This window comes from Doryrhamphus excisus, chromosome 6 (genome assembly GCF_030265055.1).
Source record: "Doryrhamphus excisus isolate RoL2022-K1 chromosome 6, RoL_Dexc_1.0, whole genome shotgun sequence".
In the NCBI taxonomy this organism is placed as follows: Eukaryota; Metazoa; Chordata; class Actinopteri; order Syngnathiformes; family Syngnathidae; genus Doryrhamphus; species Doryrhamphus excisus.
Window position 1 is genome coordinate 1,644,551 of NC_080471.1, and position 22,904 is coordinate 1,667,454.

Below are 22,904 nucleotides of genomic sequence, written 5' to 3' on the forward strand. Positions count from 1 at the left end.
ATAAAACGGCAAATAATAAAAACACATATAGTTGGTGGGTAGACAAATGATTTTTTCAGATTAAAATGAACAAAGCATTATTAGAGCCCTGTAGACATGACAAAACACGACTATAGTCACATTTATACTCTTTTTTTATTTACAACATATTGCGCAACTGCAGGGTCTTGAGACACATGCTAACTCGCAAACTAGAGAGCTAGCAACCTAAACGGTAGCCTTCGAGTTATTTCCTTTCAACTTAAATAGCCAAAAACTTACCACTTCCACACGGATAGGGAGGATAACTATTAACAGTTATTTAACCTTTAACATGAACATGAATCAAACGTAATAATTTTTTCTGGGTACATGATACCATACAGCATCCATATCAAACTTGCGCGTTAAACTTTCATATCAAGGCGGGGGGCCTCAAACTAGTGTCCTGCGGGCCACATTTGGCCCGCGGGCCGCGTGTTTGAGACCCCTGATTTAAATACTTTTGTTCTGTGTTTTGCTTTCTTTAATCCTGTTTCCTAAAAGCAAAAGTTCTGGGAATGACACAAATATTGAATTTTTTTTTTCTTCCCACAATTTGCTTATACTTCGGAGTGTTATGAAGTCCTTCTCTGTCATGAAAATGAACTTAGAGGCACCACACAAATTGGACTGAAATATTCATCAGCGCATACCTAATGAGGTGTTTGCCTCTCAGACCATGTCAACAAACAAAAAAAAAAAGTCTCAAGCACATGTGCAAACAATGGCCGCTTTCGGTTTTGATTTCATTTACAGTGACGTGAGTCAGCCACGCCACGCCACGCCACGCCGAGAGGCGTCGACAAACACGGATTCCGCTGTGGTTTAAATAAACGACTGAATGTCATGTTGGCTAACATTTGCATTGGTATGACGTACACGTTGTGCACTGGCACCAGTGTTTTTATATCTATAATATGACTTATTATTTCACAGTCACATTCCTGAAAACTTTATTCTTTCTTTTTCCTTTTTATTCTGTCTTTTATTCCTGTTTCTACTCGCAGTCTGACTCCGTCGGAAATGTTGTTGAGGCGAGGAATGGCGAGCGCCAGGATGAAGTCATCATGTCTTTAATATCGTTACGTTCTCCTCTGACCTTTTTTAGTCACTTGCATCCATAAGGGTGGGGCGTTGAGACATAGATTGCTCTCTCTCTTTCTCTCTCTCTCTCTCGCTCACTCTCTCTCTCTCTTTCTCAATGCGAGCAAACACACACACACACACATGTGCCCACTGTTATGTCTTTTCCCGACACCCTCAAAATTTCCATGACCTTTTTAAATGGGAGCCGTTTCTGTTCAGGAAACGTGGTATAATGTTGACGTTGGGTAAATAACACCCGCTTCTCGGGGAAATAATCTGCGCTTTTGTGGCGCAAAAAAACAGCTTTCACTCGTATTTGCTTCACTTTGGAACGGGAACGCCAGACCCGTGTTCACTGTGTGCCGCATTGCTGTTGCGGGTATTGACAAAAACGGATGCTATACGATAATATAATAATCGATACGCTGACTCAAGTCCTCACATGCATGCACACTGTATAGCAATAGCATTCATTCATTCATTTTCTACCGCTTTTCCTCACGAGGGGGTGCTGGAGCCTATCCCAGCTGTCTTCGGGCGAGAGGTGGGGTACACCCTGGACTGGTGGCCAGCCAATCACAGGGCACATATAGACAAACAACCATTCACACTCACATTCATACCTATGGACAATTTGGAGTGGCTAATTAACCTAGCATGTTTTTGGAATGTGGGAGGAAACCGGAGTACCCGGAGTGCGTGGGTTTTCATCCGGGTACTCCGGTTTCCTCCCACATTCCAAAAACATGCTAGGTTAATTAGCCACTCCAAATTGTCCATAGGTATGAATGTGAGTGTGAATGGTTGTTTGTCTATATGTGCCCTGGGATTGGCTGGCCACCAGTCCAGGGTGTACCCCGCCTCTCGCCTGAAGACAGCTGGGATAGGCTCCAGCACCCCCTGCGACCCTCGTGAAAATAAGCGGTAGAAAATGAATGAATGAATGAAAAATATGATTTTGGCCAGCTGCATGGCGGTGAAGTGGTTAGCACGCAGGCCTCACAGCTAGGAGACCTGAGTTCAATTCTACTCTCGGCCATCTCTCCGGGTTTTCTCCGGGTACTCCGGCTTCCTTTCCGAAAACATGCTAGGTTAATTAGCCACTCCAAATTGTCCATAGGTATAAATGTGAGTGTGAATGGTTGTTTGTCTATATGTGCCCTGTGATTGGCTGGCCACCAGTCCAGGGTGTACCCCGCCTCTCGCCCGAAGACAGCTGGGATAGGCTCCAGCACCCCCTGCGACCCTCGTGAGGATAAGCAGTAGAAAAACGAATGAATGAATAATATGATTTAGGGCGGCTGCACGGCGGACAAGTGGTTAGCACGCAGGCCTCACAGCTAGGAGACCCGAGTTCAATTCCACTCTCGTCCATCTCTGTGTGGAGTGTGCATGTTCTCCCCGGTTTTCTCCAGGTACTCCGGCTTCCTTTCCAAAAACATGCTAGGTTAATTAGCCACTCCAAATTGTCCATAGGTATGAATGTGAGTGTGAATGGTTGTTTGTCTATATGTGCCCTGTGATTGGCTGGCCACCAATCCAGGGTGTACCCCGCCTCTCGCTTGAAGACAGCTGGGATAGGCTCCAGCACCCCCCACAACCCTTGTGAGGATAAGCAGTAGAAAATGAATGATTTTTTGTCTTACAGGAAATAAAGTAAAAGTACAACGGTAGGGGAAAGATGAGTAAATATTTAGGTTGAAAGACAGGAGGAGGTTTTTTCATGCCATCAGTGCCTACTAATACCTTACAAGCCACCTTTCAGCAGTATTCCACTCACCAGTAAATGTTTGCCGTGCACAAACTTTCCACTTCTTGGCACACACATACTCTTTTTCAGTGTGTGTGTGTGTGTGTGTATGTATATGATTGCAGGCTGAGTAAACCCCATAGTGGTCCAGACTGGAGCTGAATAAAGGTGCCCTTTGTGAAGCCTCGGGGTGTGTTGAGGAGGCGGAGTGGGTGGGGCGAGGCCCATCCAGTCTAGAACAAGCATGAATGTTCCCTCAGTTCGCTCAGACATCGCACTTCCCTGACTACTTTCACAGCAGCGCTAGAAGATGTGGGTTAAGGAGGGGCGGCGGGGCCAAGGTGGAGGGAGCGTGGCGTGGAGCAGGGTGCCGCGCGGGGGGGTGGGGTTTATACCCGCTCGAGAGAGCTCATTGGAACAGCGGTGTTGTTTTTATCCTCCTACCGAGCGAGCGTGTAGATTTTGGAAGGGACACTTGCCGCTCGTGGACCAGCTCCCTCAGTCGGCCCGGACCACGGCACCGGGGAAGAGGCCTGGTCGCACTCTTAAGCATTCCCACACCCGATTTAGCCGTGGACGTCCCATCAGTTGGCACTCCGATGTGCAGTGAGGGAACTCCGGGAATACCGGAACGGCTTATTGAGTGAGTTTGACACCTTTTGTAATTGTTTGCGGCTCCTTCTTCTTCTTCTTCTTCTTCACTGAAAAAAAAAAAACATGGACGGACAGGAGATGCCGCAGCGTGCCTATTTAATTGACTCATCTTATTATGGGATGCAATTGGTTCCATAGCTTCATCTTTGTGTTTCTCCCTCAGCCGTCCGGTGCGCCGGTGGAAAACGACCCCCTGGGCCCGCTGCCTCCCGGATGGGGTAAGTTCCTCCTTCACCGTCATTTACTTGTTTGGGATTTAAATTCCGTCGCAGTTTAATATAACCGAGACGCCTTCGTGCTTCCAATTTCACTCTCTCAATGTCACTCGATTGTCGTTTTTACGAAATAAATTAATAAATGATACTGTTTTATGGTCCGATAGGGCCTATTATTAGTGAAAACATTTGCATGTTATGATATGTGGTCGCTAATATCGTAATCTCTGGGTGAGACATGCAAACACCTGACTTGATCACCAAAACAACAGGCTTTTGTTGCAGGTTTGAATGATCTCACTACAAGCACAATAACCCTAACATTGGCTTATTGGCTAATAGGAACTGGAGTGGTAATAGGATCGGAAAAGTGACTAATGGGTGTTATTCCATGGCTACGGACGGAAAAGTATATTTACAAGATTGTAAGCAGTTTTTTTTTAATGCTAGGACTATAAAAATATTCGATTTCTAAATAAAATTCACCTACTACGGTCGGGTCTGGAACCAATTAACCGCAATAAACTAGTTTTTTTGCTGGGTTGCTCGTTTTCTACGTTAAAAATGGTGTCCATATTTTGTGTCATCGTAGTCTCTCGTGAACTCGTGAATCGTGAACTCTCCGATTGATTTATTCCAATTGATTTATATGGCATCGATTATTGGGGGGGCACTTGACACATGGAGAAGGACCAGAACAACCCTCCTGGTACATTAAGAAGAACCAACTGAACCCCGCGTGAGCAAGCACTTGGGATGAACTCCCTCACCTTGAACGGAACCCAGGCTCGCTGGGGCGGCCGATGGGGTTGAGGGAGAGGGACGTCGGGTGGAGGGGTTGAGCAACCGGGGGAGGGCCGAGCGATCGGTGGGCACAACAACACTTCTCACAACATTAGTAAATACGTTCCGGCGAAAGTGATATTGAACCTTGAATCTAAAAGACGCCGTATGATTTCGGTACATTTAAAGTATGCCTCCCCTGTATTGACGTCAAATTTTCATATTACAAAATACCATCTATAAACAGACACAAATTCAGAAATTACTTTTTTTCATATTAAAAGTTAATAGAATAGTTAAATATTTCAGTTATTTAATTTCATATAATTAACATTATTACTAAATTTATTATTTTTTTTATATAATTATATATATTATAACACAAAATTATGTAATACTTCATAATTATATACAGTATTTTCTGGACTATAAGTTGCTCCAAAGTATAAGTTGCAAAAAAATGCCAAAAATGCATAATTAGGTAGAAAAAAAATACATAAGTCGTACTGGAGTATAAGTCGCATTTTTTGCGGGTAATTTATTTTCCAAACTACTTGACCAAAACAGACATTACGTCATCTTGGAAGGCAAGTTCTAACATTAATAAAAGAATAGAGAACAGGCTGAATATATCATTTATAAGTCGCTCTGGAGTATAAGTCACAGGAACAGCCAACCTATGAAAAAAAGTGCAACTTATAGTCCAGAAAATACGGTATATATCGTATTTTCTGGACTACAAGTCACCCCGGAGTATAAGTCGCACAAGGCCAAAAATGCATAATTAGGTCTAAAAAAACCTACATAAGTCGTACTGGAGTATAAGTCGCATTTTTTGCGGGTAATTTATTTTACTACTTGAACAAAACAGACATTACGTCCTCTTGGAAGGCAAGTTCTAACATGAATAAAAGAATAGAGAACAGGCTGAATAGGTGTAAGATATGCTAACACAATGCTTATTCAGATACACAAAAAATAAACATGAACAGAAAAGGTGTCCAGTGTTTATGGAACATAAACACTTTTTTCATTTATAAGTCGCTCTGGAGTATAAGTCGCAGGAACCGCCAACCTAGGAAAAAAAGTGCGACTTATAGTCCGGAAAATACAGTATATATCGTATTTTCTGGACTATAAGTCGCTCCGGAGTATAAGTCGCACAATGCCGAAAATGCATAATTAGGTAGAAAAAAACATAAGTCGCACTGGAGTATAAGTCGCATTTTTTGCAGGTAATTTATTTTCCAAACTACTTGACCAAAACAGACATTACGTCATCTTGGAAGGCAAGTTCTAACATGAATAAAAGAATAGAGAACAGGCTGAATAGGTGTAAGATATGCTAACACAATGCTTATTCAGATACACAAAAAATAAACATAACACAGAAAAGGTGTCCAGTGTTTATGGAACATAAACACTTTTTTCATTTATAAGTCGCTCTGGAGTATAAGTCGCAGGAACAGCCAACCTATGAAAAAAAGTGCCACTTATAGTCCGGAAAATACAGTATATATCGTATTTTCTGGACTATAAGTCGCTCCGGAGTATAAGTCGCACAAGGCCAAAAATGCATAATTAGGTAATTAATTAATTAGGAACAGACAACCTATGAAAAAAAGTGTGACTTATAGTCCGGAAAATACGATAATCATTCGTTCATTTTCTATGCTGCTTATCCTCACCAGGGCCAGACATGCCGGAACCTATCCCAGCTGTCTTCATAAGTAATTTAAAAGGAAAAAATGCTAAACTGCTCTACTAAAAATAGCATTTTGTTGAAAACTTTTAATGGCGTAAAAATAACTTTACTGGACAAATAAATTACTGCAAAATAATAATATTAGCAAATCCAGTTTTAACAATATAATATAATATGATATGATATTATATTATTGTTATATTATGTAATATAATATGATAAAGACATCATGCCAACTATCCATGTCTTACATTTAAAAAGAATGAAAACCGAGACAGTTTTGACACTTCCTTTTTCGGCGTACACTTTCTGGAACTAGAACTAACACAATTGGGGGAGGTGGACTGACTGGCGTGGGGGGGGTCAAGTGAGTGGCGGTGGAGACCGCTGGTGAGGTTTTGCAATTTGAGCACTATGGTTGGTGAATGCTCCACACACTCCTGCTAATGAGAAAAAGATGTCAGCGTGATGGCGGGAGTAGGATGGGGGGGGGGGGGGGCACATTTGCCACTTTCTCGCCGACCCCTGCTCCATCACGCCGATATGTTCACAATTCTGCTCTTTGTTCAAAAGCGTAACCTTTTATAAGCGATAATGAAATTGAATCCCCCGCTTAGAGTAGTTTTGGTCTCTCCCATAGACTGCAGTACAACCCCCCCCCCCAATCCCTGTTACACACAAACCCAGTCTCGCCCCCCCCCTCGGGATATTTGGATCAAGTCACCGTGAAATGCCACACTGATGTGACGCTCCTCTGTAGCATGGCAGTGTTTTTTTTTTTTTTTTTTTTTTTTTCTTCTTTGACCTTTTTTGTTGTTTGTGTTTGCAGAGAAGCGGCAGGATAATGGCAGAATGTACTTTGTCAACCACAACACGCGAACCACACAGTGGGACGACCCACGCACCCAAGGGTAAGCCTCTATAAACCGCTAAGTCGGGCCAGTCTGAACTTTTTCCACTGAGAACGCGCATACAGAAAAAGCGTAGGGTGCGGACCACTGAGATAGTCTTCTCATATGAACCCATTCAACTATTGCAATATTACAATATTATTTGTTATTGGACTTAAAAATCCTGATTTTGTCCGGTATTAGTGATAATTATACGCTAACATACTTGTATTTATATAACAAATGTGCCACATGCTTATCACCTCATTCAAACTAGTCTTGGGTGTCCAGGCATGCGAGTCTGCCCAGCGTTGTCTCCGTGCCTCACAGAGGGAGGAGATCACTTCCCCTCCACTAAGGTCAATCCAATTATTATTTTTGGCAACTTGATGGACTTTTTGAGGGCTTTTTACACACTTGGAAACTAAAATAGACAATCCATAAACAATAAAAACAAAGATTTAGTAGTAGTTCCAGCTTGCAGTTCCGTTCCTCGTCTTTACCGAACAATGGCGGCACACTGCTTTTGTATTATCGCTTGTCTTGGTCCCAGCAGAAGAGGCTTGAATTTTGATTCCATATACCGTTAAACACCTAATAATTTCCTGCTCTTGGCTCTGGCTGTTAAAAAAAAAAAAAAAATAATATCCTCATGAAAAATGAAAGGATGCAACTATAAAGGAAGTTATAGTAATATTATGATGGGAAAAAACAGTTTCACCTATACATTTGGGTGCTGGAGCCTATCCCAGCTGTCTTTGGGCGAGAGGCGGGGTACACCCTGGACTGGTGGCCAGCCAATCACAGGGCACATATAGACAAACAACCATTCACACTCACATTCATACCTATGGACAATTTGGAGTGGCTAATTAACCTAGCATGTTTTTGGAATGTGGGAGGAAACCGGAGTAATCGGAGAAAACCCACGCATGCACGGGGAGAACATGCAAACTCCACACAGAGATGGCCGAGGGTGGAATTGAACCCTCGGAGAAAACCCACGCATGCATTCTTACAAAGAACACTAAACTCATCACACACCAACTTAACACTCGAAAGGTATAATTAAACCAGCTCAACCGAATCATTCATTTATTCATTTTCTACCACTTATCCTTACAAGGGTTGTGGGGGGTGCTGGAGCCTATCCCAGCTGTCTTCGGGGCGAGAGGCGGGGTCCACCCTGGACTGGTGGCCAGCCAATCACAGGGCACATATAGACAAACAACCATTCACACTCACATTCATACCTATGGACAATTTGGAGTTGCTAATTAACCTAGCATGTTTTTGGAATGTGGGAGGAAACCGGAGTACCCGGAGAAAACCCACGCATGCACGGGGAGAACATGCAAACTCCACACAGAGATGTGGATCTATGTATGATATATGAAATATATGAAATCTATATGATATATGACATTCATGAATTGACGTCCGTCTTGTTAAAACGACAAGGCGGGCTCGGCGACGTGTTGCTCCCCCCCCCCCCTTTTGGAGCTGGCACCGTGCTCACACGCAATCTCCCTGTTGCAGGATGATCAAGGAGCACCCCTTGCCCCCGGGCTGGGAGATGAAGTACACCGCCGAGGGTGTCCGATATTTTGTGGACCACAACTCGCGCACTACCACCTTTAAAGACCCCCGACCTGGGTTTGAGTCTGGGTAAATATCCTTTGAAGCGCTTCCTGCACGCATGTCATTCAAGCCAAACACACATGAACTGCTCTCTGCAATGTAACCCGTCGGTGTTATTTATGGATGGACTGTACCAACTGGCCATTTTCTATCAATTTATTTACGAATACTTTTGTTTTTCCGCTCACATTAAAAACATACATTAGCACATTAGGCTTAAAGTTACCCTTAGCATTGTCATTCGGGATAAAGTCGGAGTAGAACTGCTGCTCCATTAGGATGCCACCCGGACACCTCCCTGAGGGTGTATCCAGCCGACCGGTAGGAAGCCTCGGGGAAGACCTAGGACACATTTGAGAGTCTATGTCTCTCAACTGTCCTGGGAACGCCTCGGGATCGGGCGGTAGGAGATGGACGAGGCTGGTGCAAGGCATAGCTAATTAACCTAGCATGTTTTTGGAATGTGGGAGGAAACCGGAGTTCCCGGAGAAAACCCACGCATGCACGGGGGAGAACATGCAAACTCCACACAGAGAGATGGCCGAGGGTGGAATTGAACCCTCGGAGAAAACCCCACGCATGCATTATTACAAAGAACACTAAACTCATCACACACCAACTTAACACTCGAGAGGTATAATTAAACCAGCTCAACCGAATCATTTTCGCCTCGGGATCGGGCGGTAGGAGATGGACGAGGCTGGTGCAAGGCATAGCCTGGTCCAATGCATGGACGGGTGGACAGCGTTCCGCCATTGTTCAGTCGAGATCTGGAACAGAACCAAAAAGCTGGAACTACATTGGACAGTAATGCATATGGGCGTGGTCCTCTCGGTGATATGTCACACTCACGTTTGAATTATCTTCAATCCTTGCTCCAATAGATTGCCGGTCAGTGGGCAACTTCACAGTTTGGGAATATATATACTCGACTGAACTCTGCCAAATTATGAACCCAGAGCAATATACACCTTTATTCCTGGCACCGCTTCATTCTCAGCCCCCCCCCCCGATGCTGACAAGGCACATATCCAGGCAGTGCAGTGGGTGGGTGGAGTTTATACTAACACAGCTGCACAACTTCCTGTGTCTTTTTTTTTTTTAGGCTTACACGTTATTGGATTCCGCTCCAATCGGGAGGGCAGGTGGGAATTCCATGTTTAAAGCAACTCGACAAACTTGACAGTTTCCGTTTCGGTTTTTCAGAGTCACATGTGTTCTGGAGTTTGTCTGTCAATGACGACATCTTGACATTGATGAATTAAATTATTTTTTTAACAGTTTTTTGCTGTCATGTCTTGTGTTTGTGCAGGTCCCGGCAGGGTGGATCACCTGGCGCCTATGATCGCAGCTTCAGGTGGAAATACCACCAGTTCCGTTTCCTGTGCCATGTAAGTGTGTACATCATTACTTGTTTGGACTTGTTGGGGGCGACCTTTTTACAGGGTAGAAAAAAAGAGAGTCTATGAGTCTCAGGGACAGTTTACAATTCAATTCAATACCCACCTACCAACCTACCCACCTACCCACCTACCTTCCTACCTACCCACCTACCTTCCCACCTACCCACCTAGCTTCCTACCTACCCACCTACCCACTTACCCACACCTACCTACCCTCCTACCCACCTACCTTCCTACCTTCCTACCTACCCTCCTACCTACCCTCCTACCTTCCTACCTACCCACTTACCCACACATACCTACCCACCTACCCTCCTACCTTCCTACCTACCTACCTACCTACCTACCTACCTACCTTCCTACCTACCCACCTACCTTCCTACCTACCTACCTACCCACCTACCCTCCTACCTTCCTACCTACCTACCTACCTACCTTCCTACCTACCCACCTACCTTCCTACCTACCCACCTACCTTCCTACCTACCCACCTACCCTCCTACCTTCCTACCTACCTACCTACCTACCTACCTTCCTACCTACCCGCCTACCTTCCTACCTACCCACCCACCTACCTTCCTACCTACCCACCCACCTACCTACCTTCCTACCTACCCACCCACCTACCTTCCTACCTACCCACCCACCTACCTACCTTCCTACCTACCCACCTACCTACCTACCTTCCTTCCTACCTACCCACCTATCTTCCTACCTACCCACCTACCTTCCTACCTACTCACCCACCTACCCACCTATCTTCCTACCTACCCACCTACCTACCTACCTTCCTTCCTACCTACCCACCTATCTTCCTACCTACCCACCTACCTTCCTACCTACTCACCCACCTACCCACCTACCTTCCTACCTACTCACCCACCTACCCACCTATCTTCCTACCTACCCACCTACCTACCTACCTTCCTTCCTACCTACCCACCTATCTTCCTACCTACCCACCTACCTTCCTACCTACCCACCTACCTACCCACCTACCTTCCTACCTACCCACCTACCTACCCACCTATCTTCCTACCTACCCACCTACCTACCCACCTATCTTCCTACCTACCCACCTATCTTCCTACCTACCCACCTACCTTCCTACCTACTCACCCACCTACCCACCTATCTTCCTACCTACCCACCTACCTTCCTACCTACCCACCTACCTTCCTACCTACTCACCCACCTACCCACCTATCCTCCTATCCACCTACCCACCCAGAGACATCAAAGACGTGGTACAATGGATGTAAACAATATGTACATTCATTTTCTACCGCTTATCCTCACGAGGCTGTCTTCGGGTGGCCAGCCAATCCCAGGGCACATATAGACAAACAACCATTCACACTCACATTCATACCTATGGACAATTTGGAGTGGCTAATTAACCTAGCATGTTTTTGGAATGTGGGAGGAAACCGGAGTACCCGGAGAAAACCCACGCATGCACGGGGAGAACATGCAAACTCCACACAGAGATGGCCGAGGGTGGAATTGAACCCCGGTCTCCTAGCTGTGAGGTCTGCGCGCTAACCACTCGGCCTCCGTGCAGCCCATGTACAAAGCAAGTTTGTGAAAATAAAGAAGAACATTGAGAAATATCAATACTGGTATCCCGCTTGACATCGATACTGTTGATATTTGGACCGATCCACTCACAGCCTCCCATGACAACAATAAGTATATACTTTGTCCCATCATTGGTGGGTGTAACTGGCTGGCATCTTCCAACGATAACGGTGTCTTTTATTTGATTTCTTTTGTCAGTCCAATGCTTTGCCAAGCCACGTGAAGATCTCCGTGTCCAGGCAGACGCTGTTTGAGGACTCCTTCCAGCAGGTCTTCATGTCTTCCACACTGGAATCACCATCACAGTCACGATGGCCTTTATTGTCATTGTGTTGCATACAACCACATTTGAGTGCAACTCCACGGTGCATTTTAAAATTCAAATTTTAAAAAACGTTTAAAATACATTTTAAAATTAAAATAACTGTTGGTTAATTGGTTACTGTATAGGTTATTGTTTTTGATGTACATATATTTATATTTATTTTTGAACAATTAACACCCCACTTTTTATATTTATATTCTTATTTCTTATTTTTATTTTTATTTTTTTTTCTTACTTTTTTATTTTTTATTTTTTTATTTAACACGGTGCATTTTAAAATTAAAAATTTAAAAAACTTTTAAAATACATTTTAAAATTAAAATAAAAAAAACGTTTAAAATACATTTTAAAATTAAAATGCACCGTGTTAAATAAAAAAATAAAAAAGTAAGAAAAAAAATTAAAAATAAAATAAGAAATAAGAATATAAATATTAAAAGTGGGGTGTTAATTGTTCATAATAAATGTAAATATATGTACATCAAAAACATTAACTTTTACAGTAACAAAAATGTGGAATTGCAGTAAACAAAAGGTAGTATTGCACATATTGTACCTGAATTTCACTATTTCACATACTACAATAAATTACACATATTTAACGAGTTATTTCATTTTTGATTAAAGCCAAATAATTATGTTTTTACCATCTGACACGCTTATTATGTTGGTGTATAATAACCCACCAATGGAAGTCAATTTAATAGTATTTATTTGTATTTTCTTTTCTGGAGTCTTTACTATTTACTGGGATTCAGATTATTTCTCATTATTTTATTATTATTTTACCTTATTTTACCCCTCTAGTCATGTAATAAATTTAAATTTAATTTTTAAATTTAAATGATGCATTCAATGACTCAGTCTTGTTTTTTTTTTTTTTTTTTTTTCGTTTTTCAATACTCATCTCCAAAAAAATGCCTTGTGCGCTCCCACTAGATCATGAATGTGAAGCCATATGACCTTCGCCGGAGACTCTACATCATCATGAGGGGAGAAGAGGGACTCGACTACGGCGGCATCGCCAGGTGAGCGTTAGCGGTGCGCTTTAAATGGTCTCATTTTGTTTTTGAAAAAGTTGCCAGAATGTGTATTTGTGAAGTCAAAATACAGTATGTATTGCCTGTGACTGTTTAACCCCCACCCTGCCCCACCCCGCCCCGTCCCATAACAAGTCCAAATGGTCTCCCTCTTTCTCCGTGCTGTATTCTTCTGTTGGTGGTGTTTGATTTTTCTGTTTGGTTTTGCATTGTCTCTGTCTCCGGTGTCACGTCAGTGGTTTTACCCTATGGTAGGTGACATCATGCTGTTCTACCACAGGGTAGAACCACGGACGGGATGTTGGGAGGTGTCTGCGTCTGCTCGTCAGTCCATCCCTACCTCTCTACCTCTTCTCACATCACGGGCAGGGAGGACGTTTTGGTGTTTTTTTTTTTTTTTTTGGTGTTCTGGTGTTTGTGGTGGGACCATACGCTGTCTTACATCCTTCCACTCTTTCACTCTTTGTCTTTTTTTTTTTTTTGGTGTATTCCTAAATGTTCTATGTTTGTGTTTACTAAGGGTGCAACAATACAGACAATTAGCATTTGGGAGCTAATGATCTAAGTCATGGTCATTGCTCCTTTCTTGCAATTATATACGATATTACATGTTTCTTTAGTGTTGGTAAGTATTAGCGTGTAACCACTTGAGGGGCAGAGCCCCTATGGCAGTGATTTTCAACCACTGTGCCGCGGCACACTAGTGTACCTTGAGAAACCGTGAGGAATTATCCAATATCACTTTTTATAATTAACATTTATTAATCATCATTTGCAAATATGATGTCAATAGTATACATGGACCCAAATATTCCAATTCACTTTGGTTTATTTGCTCAAACGGAAAGAATTGAGCAGGGATGGAATATTCCTTTTAACCAATCCGATTGAGGTATCTTGTACCCGCTCAAACGGAAAGTTGTCTGAAGACTGCGTTCTTCTTCTTCTTCTGTTGTTTATTGGCGGTTGGCAAGCAGCTTTCGTGTGCATTAGCGCCATCGGTGGAACAGAATCTAAACCAGGGGTGGGCAAACTTTTTGACTCGCGGGCCGCATTCATTTAACAAAATTGACGGGGGGGATTATGTAGTATTTTACACATAACAGTCCATTTTTACACCTATATTTTTACACATATTTTACATGTAAAAGTGTCATGCAATCTGCTATATGTGCACTTTGAAATCATTTATTTGATGTAAAGTGTGTTTCTCAATGTATTATTATTATTATTGTTATTTGTATTAGAATTATTATTATTATTAGTTATAGTAATGTTATTATATTATTATTATTATTATTTTGTTATAATAATAATATTACTACCATTATTATTTTAATATAGTAATGGTAGTAATATTATTATTATAACAAAATAATAATAATATAATATATAATATATATAAATATTATAATTATTTCTTATTATAATAATAATATTACTACCATTATTATATATAATAATGGTAGTAATATTATTATTATAATATAATATTATACCTCAATACCTCAATAATAATGGTAGTAATAATAATATTACTACCATTATTATATCAATATAATAATGGTAGTAATATTATTATTATAACAAAATAATAATAATATAATATATAATATATATAAATAATATAATTATTTCTTATTATAATAATAATATTACTACCATTATTATATCAATATAATAATGGTAGTAATATTATTATTATAACAAAATAATAATAATAATTATATAATAACATTAGTATAACTAATAATAATAATAATTCTAATAAAAATAAAAATAATAATAATAAAAAATAAATTAATAATAATAATTAATAAATATTATTAAGATTTTTACAATGTAAAAAAAAAAAAAAAACATGCCGTGGCTCAAAAAAGGTTGAAAAACACTGTCCTGTGCAGACCCCTGACCAATCGCAACAGAGTAGGTGTGTTCATGTCGTATTTTATTACCCCCCGAAAGAAGCTCACACCTTCAGCTCGAGTCCACCATGTCTGTGAAAACCGTGTCTTTTGTGCTGTTGCTCTTCAGGGAGTGGTTCTTCCTGCTGTCCCATGAGGTTTTGAACCCTATGTACTGTCTCTTTGAGTATGCCGGCAAGAACAACTACTGTCTGCAGATCAACCCGGCCTCCTCCATTAACCCTGACCATCTCATGTACTTCCGCTTCATAGGACGCTTCATCGCTATGGTGAGTTGGGACACAGATCCCGTTTTGGGGGTTGGATGGACTAATATGAGAATAAAAGTGACTATAGGGGTGTTATTTCATGTGAAGAGGGCTCTAATAATGATATAAACTGTACTTATAAGGGGTAAACAGTTATTCCATGTTCCAACGATGAAAATATTCCATTTGTAAATAAGGAAAAATAATAAAAGTAAGTAGAGTACATCGTGGTCATGGTCGGGGTTCTGGAACCGGTTAACCGCCATCAATGAGCGCCGACTAGTCACCACTGTTAGGTCGAGCTGGTGCCAATGAAGTAACGCAACCACACTCCCCGCAGGCCCTTTACCACGGGAAGTTCATCGACACGGGCTTCACACTTCCGTTCTACAAGCGGATGCTGGACAAAAAACCCACGCTCAAAGACCTGGAATCCATAGACCCCGAGTTTTACAACTCCATCATGTGGGTCAAGTAAGTATTGGGTGCACATTCTGGGATACGAGTAATACCGAGTATCACGGCGCCAGCATCACCGATATGGATTCCTTTCGTTCGTCTGAAGGATTTACATCAACTGTTTTTGTAATCGTGAGTTCTTCTTCTTCTTCTTCTTCTTCTTCTTCACGTGTCCAGAGAGAACAGCTTGGAGGAATGCGGAGTGGAGCTGTACTTTGCACAGGACATGGAGATCCTCGGGAAGGTGTCCACCCACCAGCTGAAGGACGACGGAGAGAACATACTTGTCACCGAGGAAAACAAGGAGGAGTACATCAGGTAGAACAATTTCTACTTTAGTTCAGTTTTGAGAGGGAAGGGGGGGGGGGCAAAAAAGGAGGCAAGCAGAATTCTGTGAATGGTGGAGAAAGAGGGGGAAAAAATGTGATGTTTTTCTTCCTGTCAGCTTGCTGACAGACTGGAGGTTCACACGTGGGGTGGAGGAACAAACCAAAGCCTTCCTGGATGGCTTCAACGAGGTGGTTCCTCTGGAGTGGCTGCGCTACTTTGATGAGAAGGAGCTGGAGGTGAAGGACGGGGAGGATGCTCGGACTTATTTGCTAGATAGAAGTTGGTTTTATCAACGCTACAGTACATACATACCTACCTACCTACCTACCTACCTACCTACCTACCCACCCACCTACCTTCCCACCTACCTACCTACCTACCTACCTACCTACCTACCTACCTACCCACCTACCTACCTACCTACCTACCTACCTACCTACCTACCTACCTACCCACCTACCTACCTACCTACCTACCTACCTACCCACCTACCCACCTACCTACCTACCTACCTACCTACCCACCTACCTACCTACCTACCTACCTACCTACCCACCCACCCACCTACCTTCCCACCTACCTACCCACCTACCTACCTACCTACCTACCCACCCACCCACCTACCTTCCTACCCACCTACCTACCTACCTACCCACCTACCTACCTACTCACCTACCTACCCACCCATCTACCTTCCCACCTACCTACCTTCCCACCTACCTACCCACCTACCTACCTACCTACCTACCTACCTACCTACCTACCTACCTACCTACCTACCTACCTACCTACCTACCTACCCACCTACCTACCCACCTACCTACCTACCTACCCACCTACCTACCTACCTACCTACCCACCTACCTACCTACCCACCTACCTACCTACCTACCTACCTACCTACCTACCCACCCACCCACCTACCTTCCCACCTACCTACCCACCTACCTACCTACCTACCCACCCACCCACCTACCTTCCCACCTACCTACCCACCTACCTACCTACCTACCTACCCACCTACCTACCTACTCACCTACCTACCTACCCACCCATCTACCTTCCCACCTACCTACCTTCCCACCTACCTACCCACCTACCTACCTACCTACCTACCCACCTACCTACCTACCCACCTACCTTCCTACCTCCCTACCTACCCACCCACCCACCTTCCTACCTACCCACCTACTTTACCACCTACCTACCTACCCACCTACCTTCCTACCTACCCACCTACCTTCCTACCTCCCTACCTACCCACCCACCCACCCACCTACCTACCCACCTACCTACCTACCTACCCACCCACCTTCCTACCTACCCACCTACTTTACCACCTACCTACCTACCCACCCACCTACCTACCTACCTACCTACCCACCTACTTTACCACCTACCTACCTACCCACCCACCTTCCTACCTACCCACCTACTTTACCACCTACCTACCTACCCACCCACCTACCTACCTACCTACCTACCCACCTACTTTACCACCTACCTACCTACCCACCCACCTACCTACCTACCCACCTACTTTACCACCTACCTACCTACCCACCTACCTTCCTACCTACCCACCTACCTTCCTACCTCCCTACCTACCCACCCACCCACCCACCTACCTACCCACCCACCTTCCTACCTACCCACCTACTTTACCACCTACCTACCTACCCACCCACCTACCTACCTACCTACCTACCTACCCACCTACTTTACCACCTACCTACCTACCCACCCACCTTCCTACCTACCCACCTACTTTACCACCTACCTACCTACCCACCCACCTACCTACCTACCTACCTACCCACCTACTTTACCACCTACCTACCTACCCACCCACCTACCTACCTACCTACCTACCCACCCACCTTCCTACCTACCCACCTACTTTACCACCTACCTACCTACCCACCCACCTTCCTACCTACCCACCTACTTTACCACCTACCTACCTACCCACCCACCTTCCTACCTACCCACCTACTTTACCACCCACCTACCTACCCACCTACCTACCTACCTACCCACCCACCTTCCTACCTACCCACCTACTTTACCACCTACCTACCTACCCACCTACCTACCTACCTACCTACCCACCCACCTTCCTACCTACCCACCTACTTTACCACCTACCTACCTACCCACCTACCTTCCTACCTACCCACCCACCCACCCACCCACCCACCCACCTACCTACCCACCTACCTACCTACCTACCTACCCACCCACCTTCCTACCTACCCACCTACTTTACCACCTACCTACCTACCCACCTACCTACCTACCTACCTACCTACCTACCTACCTACCTACCTACCTACCTACCTACCTACCCACCCACCTTCCTACCTACCCACCTACTTTACCACCCACCTACCTACCCACCTACCTACCTACCTACCCACCCACCTTCCTACCTACCCACCTACTTTACCACCTACCTACCTACCCACCTACCTACCTACCTACCTACCCACCCACCTTCCTACCTACCCACCTACTTTACCACCCACCTACCTACCCACCTACCTTCCTACCTACCCACCCACCCACCCACCTACCTACCCACCTACCTACCTACCTACCCACCCACCTTCCTACCTACCTACCTACCCACCTACCTTCCTACCTACCCACCCACCCACCCACCTACCTACCCACCTACCTACCTACCTACCCACCCACCTTCCTACCTACCCACCTACTTTACCACCCACCTACCTACCCACCTACCTTCCTACCTACCCACCCACCCACCCACCTACCTACCCACCTACCCACCTACCTACCCACCTACCTACCTACCTACCCACCCACCTTCCTACCTACCTACCTACCCACCTACCTACCCACCTACTTTACCACCTACCTACCTACCCACCTACCTACCTACCTACCCACCCACCTTCCTACCTACCCACCTACTTTACCACCTACCTACCTACCCACCTACCTACCTACCTACCCACCCACCTTCCTACCTACCCACCTACTTTACCACCTACCTACCTACCCACCTACCCACCAACCTTCGTACCTACCTACCTACCTTCCTTCCTTCCTCCCTACCTTCCTTACTCCCTACCTTCCTACCAACCTACCTACCTACCTTCCTACCTACCTACCTACCCACCCTTTTAGTAGTTGAAATATTACTAAATAAATATTCTAATTTATATTGACTTATCGTTTTCTTAGGTTATTTAAAATTGGTAAACTAAATGTAATATTATTATACTAATAAAGTCATAAATTTTACTTGGAGAAATTTAAAATATTTGTAAAATATTTTTTTAAGCAACAGCAGAAATTTACTTTTTAAGAAAATTAAGTCAAATATTAAGAAAAAAATCAGAATTTTATGAGGCTAAACTTATATTATATTATATTATGAGGAAAAAAATGTCATTTTAGTCATGTATAGTTGGAATATTAAGGAAAAAATACATAATTTTAAAGTCTTATGGGAAACATTAATAAAGTTGTAATTTTGTGTTGCTTTACAAAATATAAAAGTTGCTTTCTTATGAATATGCTTTTCCTTTGTCAGCTGATGCTGTGCGGCATGCAGGAGATCGACTTGGCTGACTGGCAGAAGAACACCATCTACCGACATTACACCAAGAACACCAAGCAGATCCACTGGTTCTGGCAGGTGTGGTCCTCGAGCGCACGATAAACACGGTCCAGTCACGTGACCAACGCACACGTCTACTTATATTGCCTTGTGGTCCTCGAGCGCACGATAAACACGGTCCAGTCACGTGACCAATGCACGCCTCTACCTATATTGCCTTGTGGTCCTCCAGGTGGTCAAGGAGATGGACAACGAGAAGAGAATCCGTCTTCTTCAGTTTGTGACCGGAACCTGTCGTCTGCCTGTGGGAGGCTTCGCTGAACTCATCGGTAAAAACTCCTCGCGTATTCATCCAATGAATCCGTTCCTGTTTTTATAGTTTTATATGCATAATAAATGATGACCCAAAGGGATGAATGAACATATAAGGTTCATTTTATCTGATTAAAATACATAAACAGTAGACTTGGACTCATGCAGTTTTAGTATTAACCTTTATCTTGTGGTAGCTTTCGGCTACAAATTTACAAATTTACCCACTGAGGGACGAATAAAGGCATATCTTAATCTTAATCTTAATCATCTCTTATGTTTTTGACCCGTGTATTAAATCAGCTATAAAATAAAATAATGAATAATGATTAATAAATAATGAATAATAAATGAAAAATAATGAATAAAAAAAATAATAATGAATAATAAATAATGAATAAAAATAATGAATAATAAATAATGAATAATAAATAATGAATAATAAATAATGAATAAAAATAAAAAAATAATGAATAAAAATAAAAAAATAATGAATAATAAATAATGAATAAAAAAAAAAATAATGAATAATAAATAATGAATAATACTGAGGGACGAATAAAGGCATATCTTAATCTTAATCTTAATCATCTCTTATGTTTTTGACCCGTGTATTAAATCAGCTATAAAATAAAATAATAAATAATGAATAATGATTAATAAATAATGAATAATAAATGAAAAATAATGAATAAAAAAAAAAATAATGAATAATAAATAATGAATAAAAAATAATGAATAAAAATAATGAATAAAAATAATGAATAATAAATAATGAATAATAAATAATGAATAATAAATAATGAATAAAAAAAAATAATGAATAATAAATAATGAATAATAAATAATGAATAATGATTAATAAATAATGAATAATAAATAAAAAATAATGAATAAAAAAAAATAATGAATAAAAAAAAAATAATGAATAAAAAATAATGAATAATAAATAATGAATAAAAAATAATGAATAATAAATAATGAATAGTAAGTAATGAATAAAAAATAATGAATAAAAATAAAAAATATAATGAATAATAAATAATGAATAAAAAATAATGAATAAAAAATAATAAATAATAAATAATAAATAATAAATTAAAATGTTGGTTTTTAATACTTTTGGTGTGGACATGTAGGCCTTTTTTGTCACTATACCCCTCCATTTTAATTTCCAAAAATGGTCAAATGAACTTCAAAAGAATCATATTCATAAATTGAAGGTTCTTTTATTACCTGGCTATTACTGAGGGATATAGAACATATCTCTTAAATCAATTAGTTTGATTTATTTTCTCATTTTAGTATTAATCACTAAAGAAATGTATAAAAAGTTATTATTTTCAGCAACAAAATGAGAATCCCCTGAAGCTTACATGATTGCTAATTGTACACTTATTATTTCAGTTTTGGCTCAAAATATTGCTTTATAGTTATTATTATTATTATAACCGGGTCGAAACCCACTCTAACAATACAGTGGTCATCATTTCAACCAGACCATTTTAGAATATAGTAAAAATTATTTTTTTGGTTTTATTTTGTTGAAATAGAGTTTCCTTGATGCAATAAAACAAATGTTATGTGATTCTTTTTATGCATTAAAATGTAAAACGGGTCGATGCCGACCCTAACACAAGAGGAGGTCTTAATAACACGACAAGATGTGCGCCATATTGTACGCTAACTGGAAATTGGAAACAAACACAGGCAAAATTTTGGCGTGAAATCTCACCTTTATCCGAGAAACACACGAACCGAGGTTCCACTTTTGTTAACTCATTCAATCCAGGACATTTTTAAAAATTTTGCGCATGCATTAATAATGTCATTGTTGTGTTTTTCCTTGCAGGAAGTAACGGTCCCCAGAAGTTCTGCATAGACAAAGTGGGGAAAGAAACTTGGCTTCCAAGAAGTCACACATGGTAAACAGTCTATAATATACTCTATATTGTACTCTAGTAGGAGTAGGATTCTTTCTTTTCAATGGAATATTTACACAGAGCATAGAATTTATGACCTTTTAATATCACAATCAGAATCTTTATTGTCATTTTACATATAGTAGACTGAAATTGCAGCAGCTCCATTTTCAGTGCAAGACAGTATGACAGTACAAAATTTAGAAATTAGAAGAATAAACAATACATTGAAGAATAAATAACAAAGGCCTTAGACCCTTCATATAGGGGTATAATATGTGTTTTAGAGCCCTCTATGTATGACATAACACCCCTACAGTCACTTTTACACCCCTGTTATCACACTCTAGAGTGGCATAAATACTGTATGCTGTAACTTGGCACGGCGGTCGAGTGGTTAGCGCACAGACCTCACAGCTAGGAGACCAAGGTTCAATTCCACCCTCAGGCCATCTGTGTGGATGTGGATGTTTGCATGTTCTCCCTGTGGGTTTTCTCCGGGTACTCCGGAGAAAACATGCTAAGTTAATTAGCGACTCCAAATTGTCCATAGGTATGAATGTGAGTGTGAATGGTTGTTTGTCTATATGTGCCCTGTGATTGGCTGGCCACCAGTCCAGGGTGTACCCCGCCTCTTGCCCGAAGACAGCTGGGATAGGCTCCAGCACCCCTCGCGACCCTCGTGAGGATAAGGGGTAGAAAATGAATGAGTGTGTTTTAGAGCCCTCTAGGTATGACATAACACCCCTATAGTCACTTTTACGCCCCTGTTACCACAATAAATACTGTATGCTGTAACTTGGCAGTCCTCGCACGGTGGGCGAGTGGTTAGCGCGCAGACCTCACAGCTAGGAGACCAGGGTTCAATTCCACTCTCGGCCATCTCTGTGTGGAGTTTGCATGTTCTCCCCGTGCATGCGTGGGTTTTCTCCGGGTACTCCGGTTTCCTCCCACATTCCAAAAACATGCTAGGTTAATTAGCCACTCCAAATTGTCCATAGGTATGAATGTGAGTGTGAATG

The 22,904-nt window shown here is 42.1% G+C and overlaps 1 protein-coding gene across 6 annotated transcripts in view; it reads left to right on the plus strand.

The window, feature by feature from the left end:
• Positions 1 to 22,904, plus strand: part of wwp2 (WW domain containing E3 ubiquitin protein ligase 2) — a 49,823-nt gene that overhangs the window by 24,936 nt on the left and 1,983 nt on the right. For 4 of the 6 annotated variants that reach the window (XM_058076353.1, XM_058076349.1, XM_058076352.1 and 1 more), the window contains exons 11-23: positions 3,675 to 3,729; positions 7,044 to 7,125; positions 8,644 to 8,772; positions 10,058 to 10,136; positions 11,928 to 11,999; positions 12,994 to 13,082; positions 15,129 to 15,288; positions 15,608 to 15,741; positions 15,904 to 16,044; positions 16,172 to 16,292; positions 19,622 to 19,726; positions 19,881 to 19,977; positions 21,813 to 21,885. In XM_058076353.1, the coding sequence (XP_057932336.1) occupies positions 3,675 to 3,729; positions 7,044 to 7,125; positions 8,644 to 8,772; positions 10,058 to 10,136; positions 11,928 to 11,999; positions 12,994 to 13,082; positions 15,129 to 15,288; positions 15,608 to 15,741; positions 15,904 to 16,044; positions 16,172 to 16,292; positions 19,622 to 19,726; positions 19,881 to 19,977; positions 21,813 to 21,885 (1,337 nt within the window). Of the gene's footprint in view, positions 1 to 3,417; positions 3,501 to 3,674; positions 3,730 to 7,043; positions 7,126 to 8,643; positions 8,773 to 10,057; positions 10,137 to 11,927; positions 12,000 to 12,993; positions 13,083 to 15,128; positions 15,289 to 15,607; positions 15,742 to 15,903; positions 16,045 to 16,171; positions 16,293 to 19,621; positions 19,727 to 19,880; positions 19,978 to 21,812; positions 21,886 to 22,904 lie in introns of those variants that run through there. The other 2 variants (XM_058076355.1, XM_058076354.1) reach the window with 2 other exon arrangements.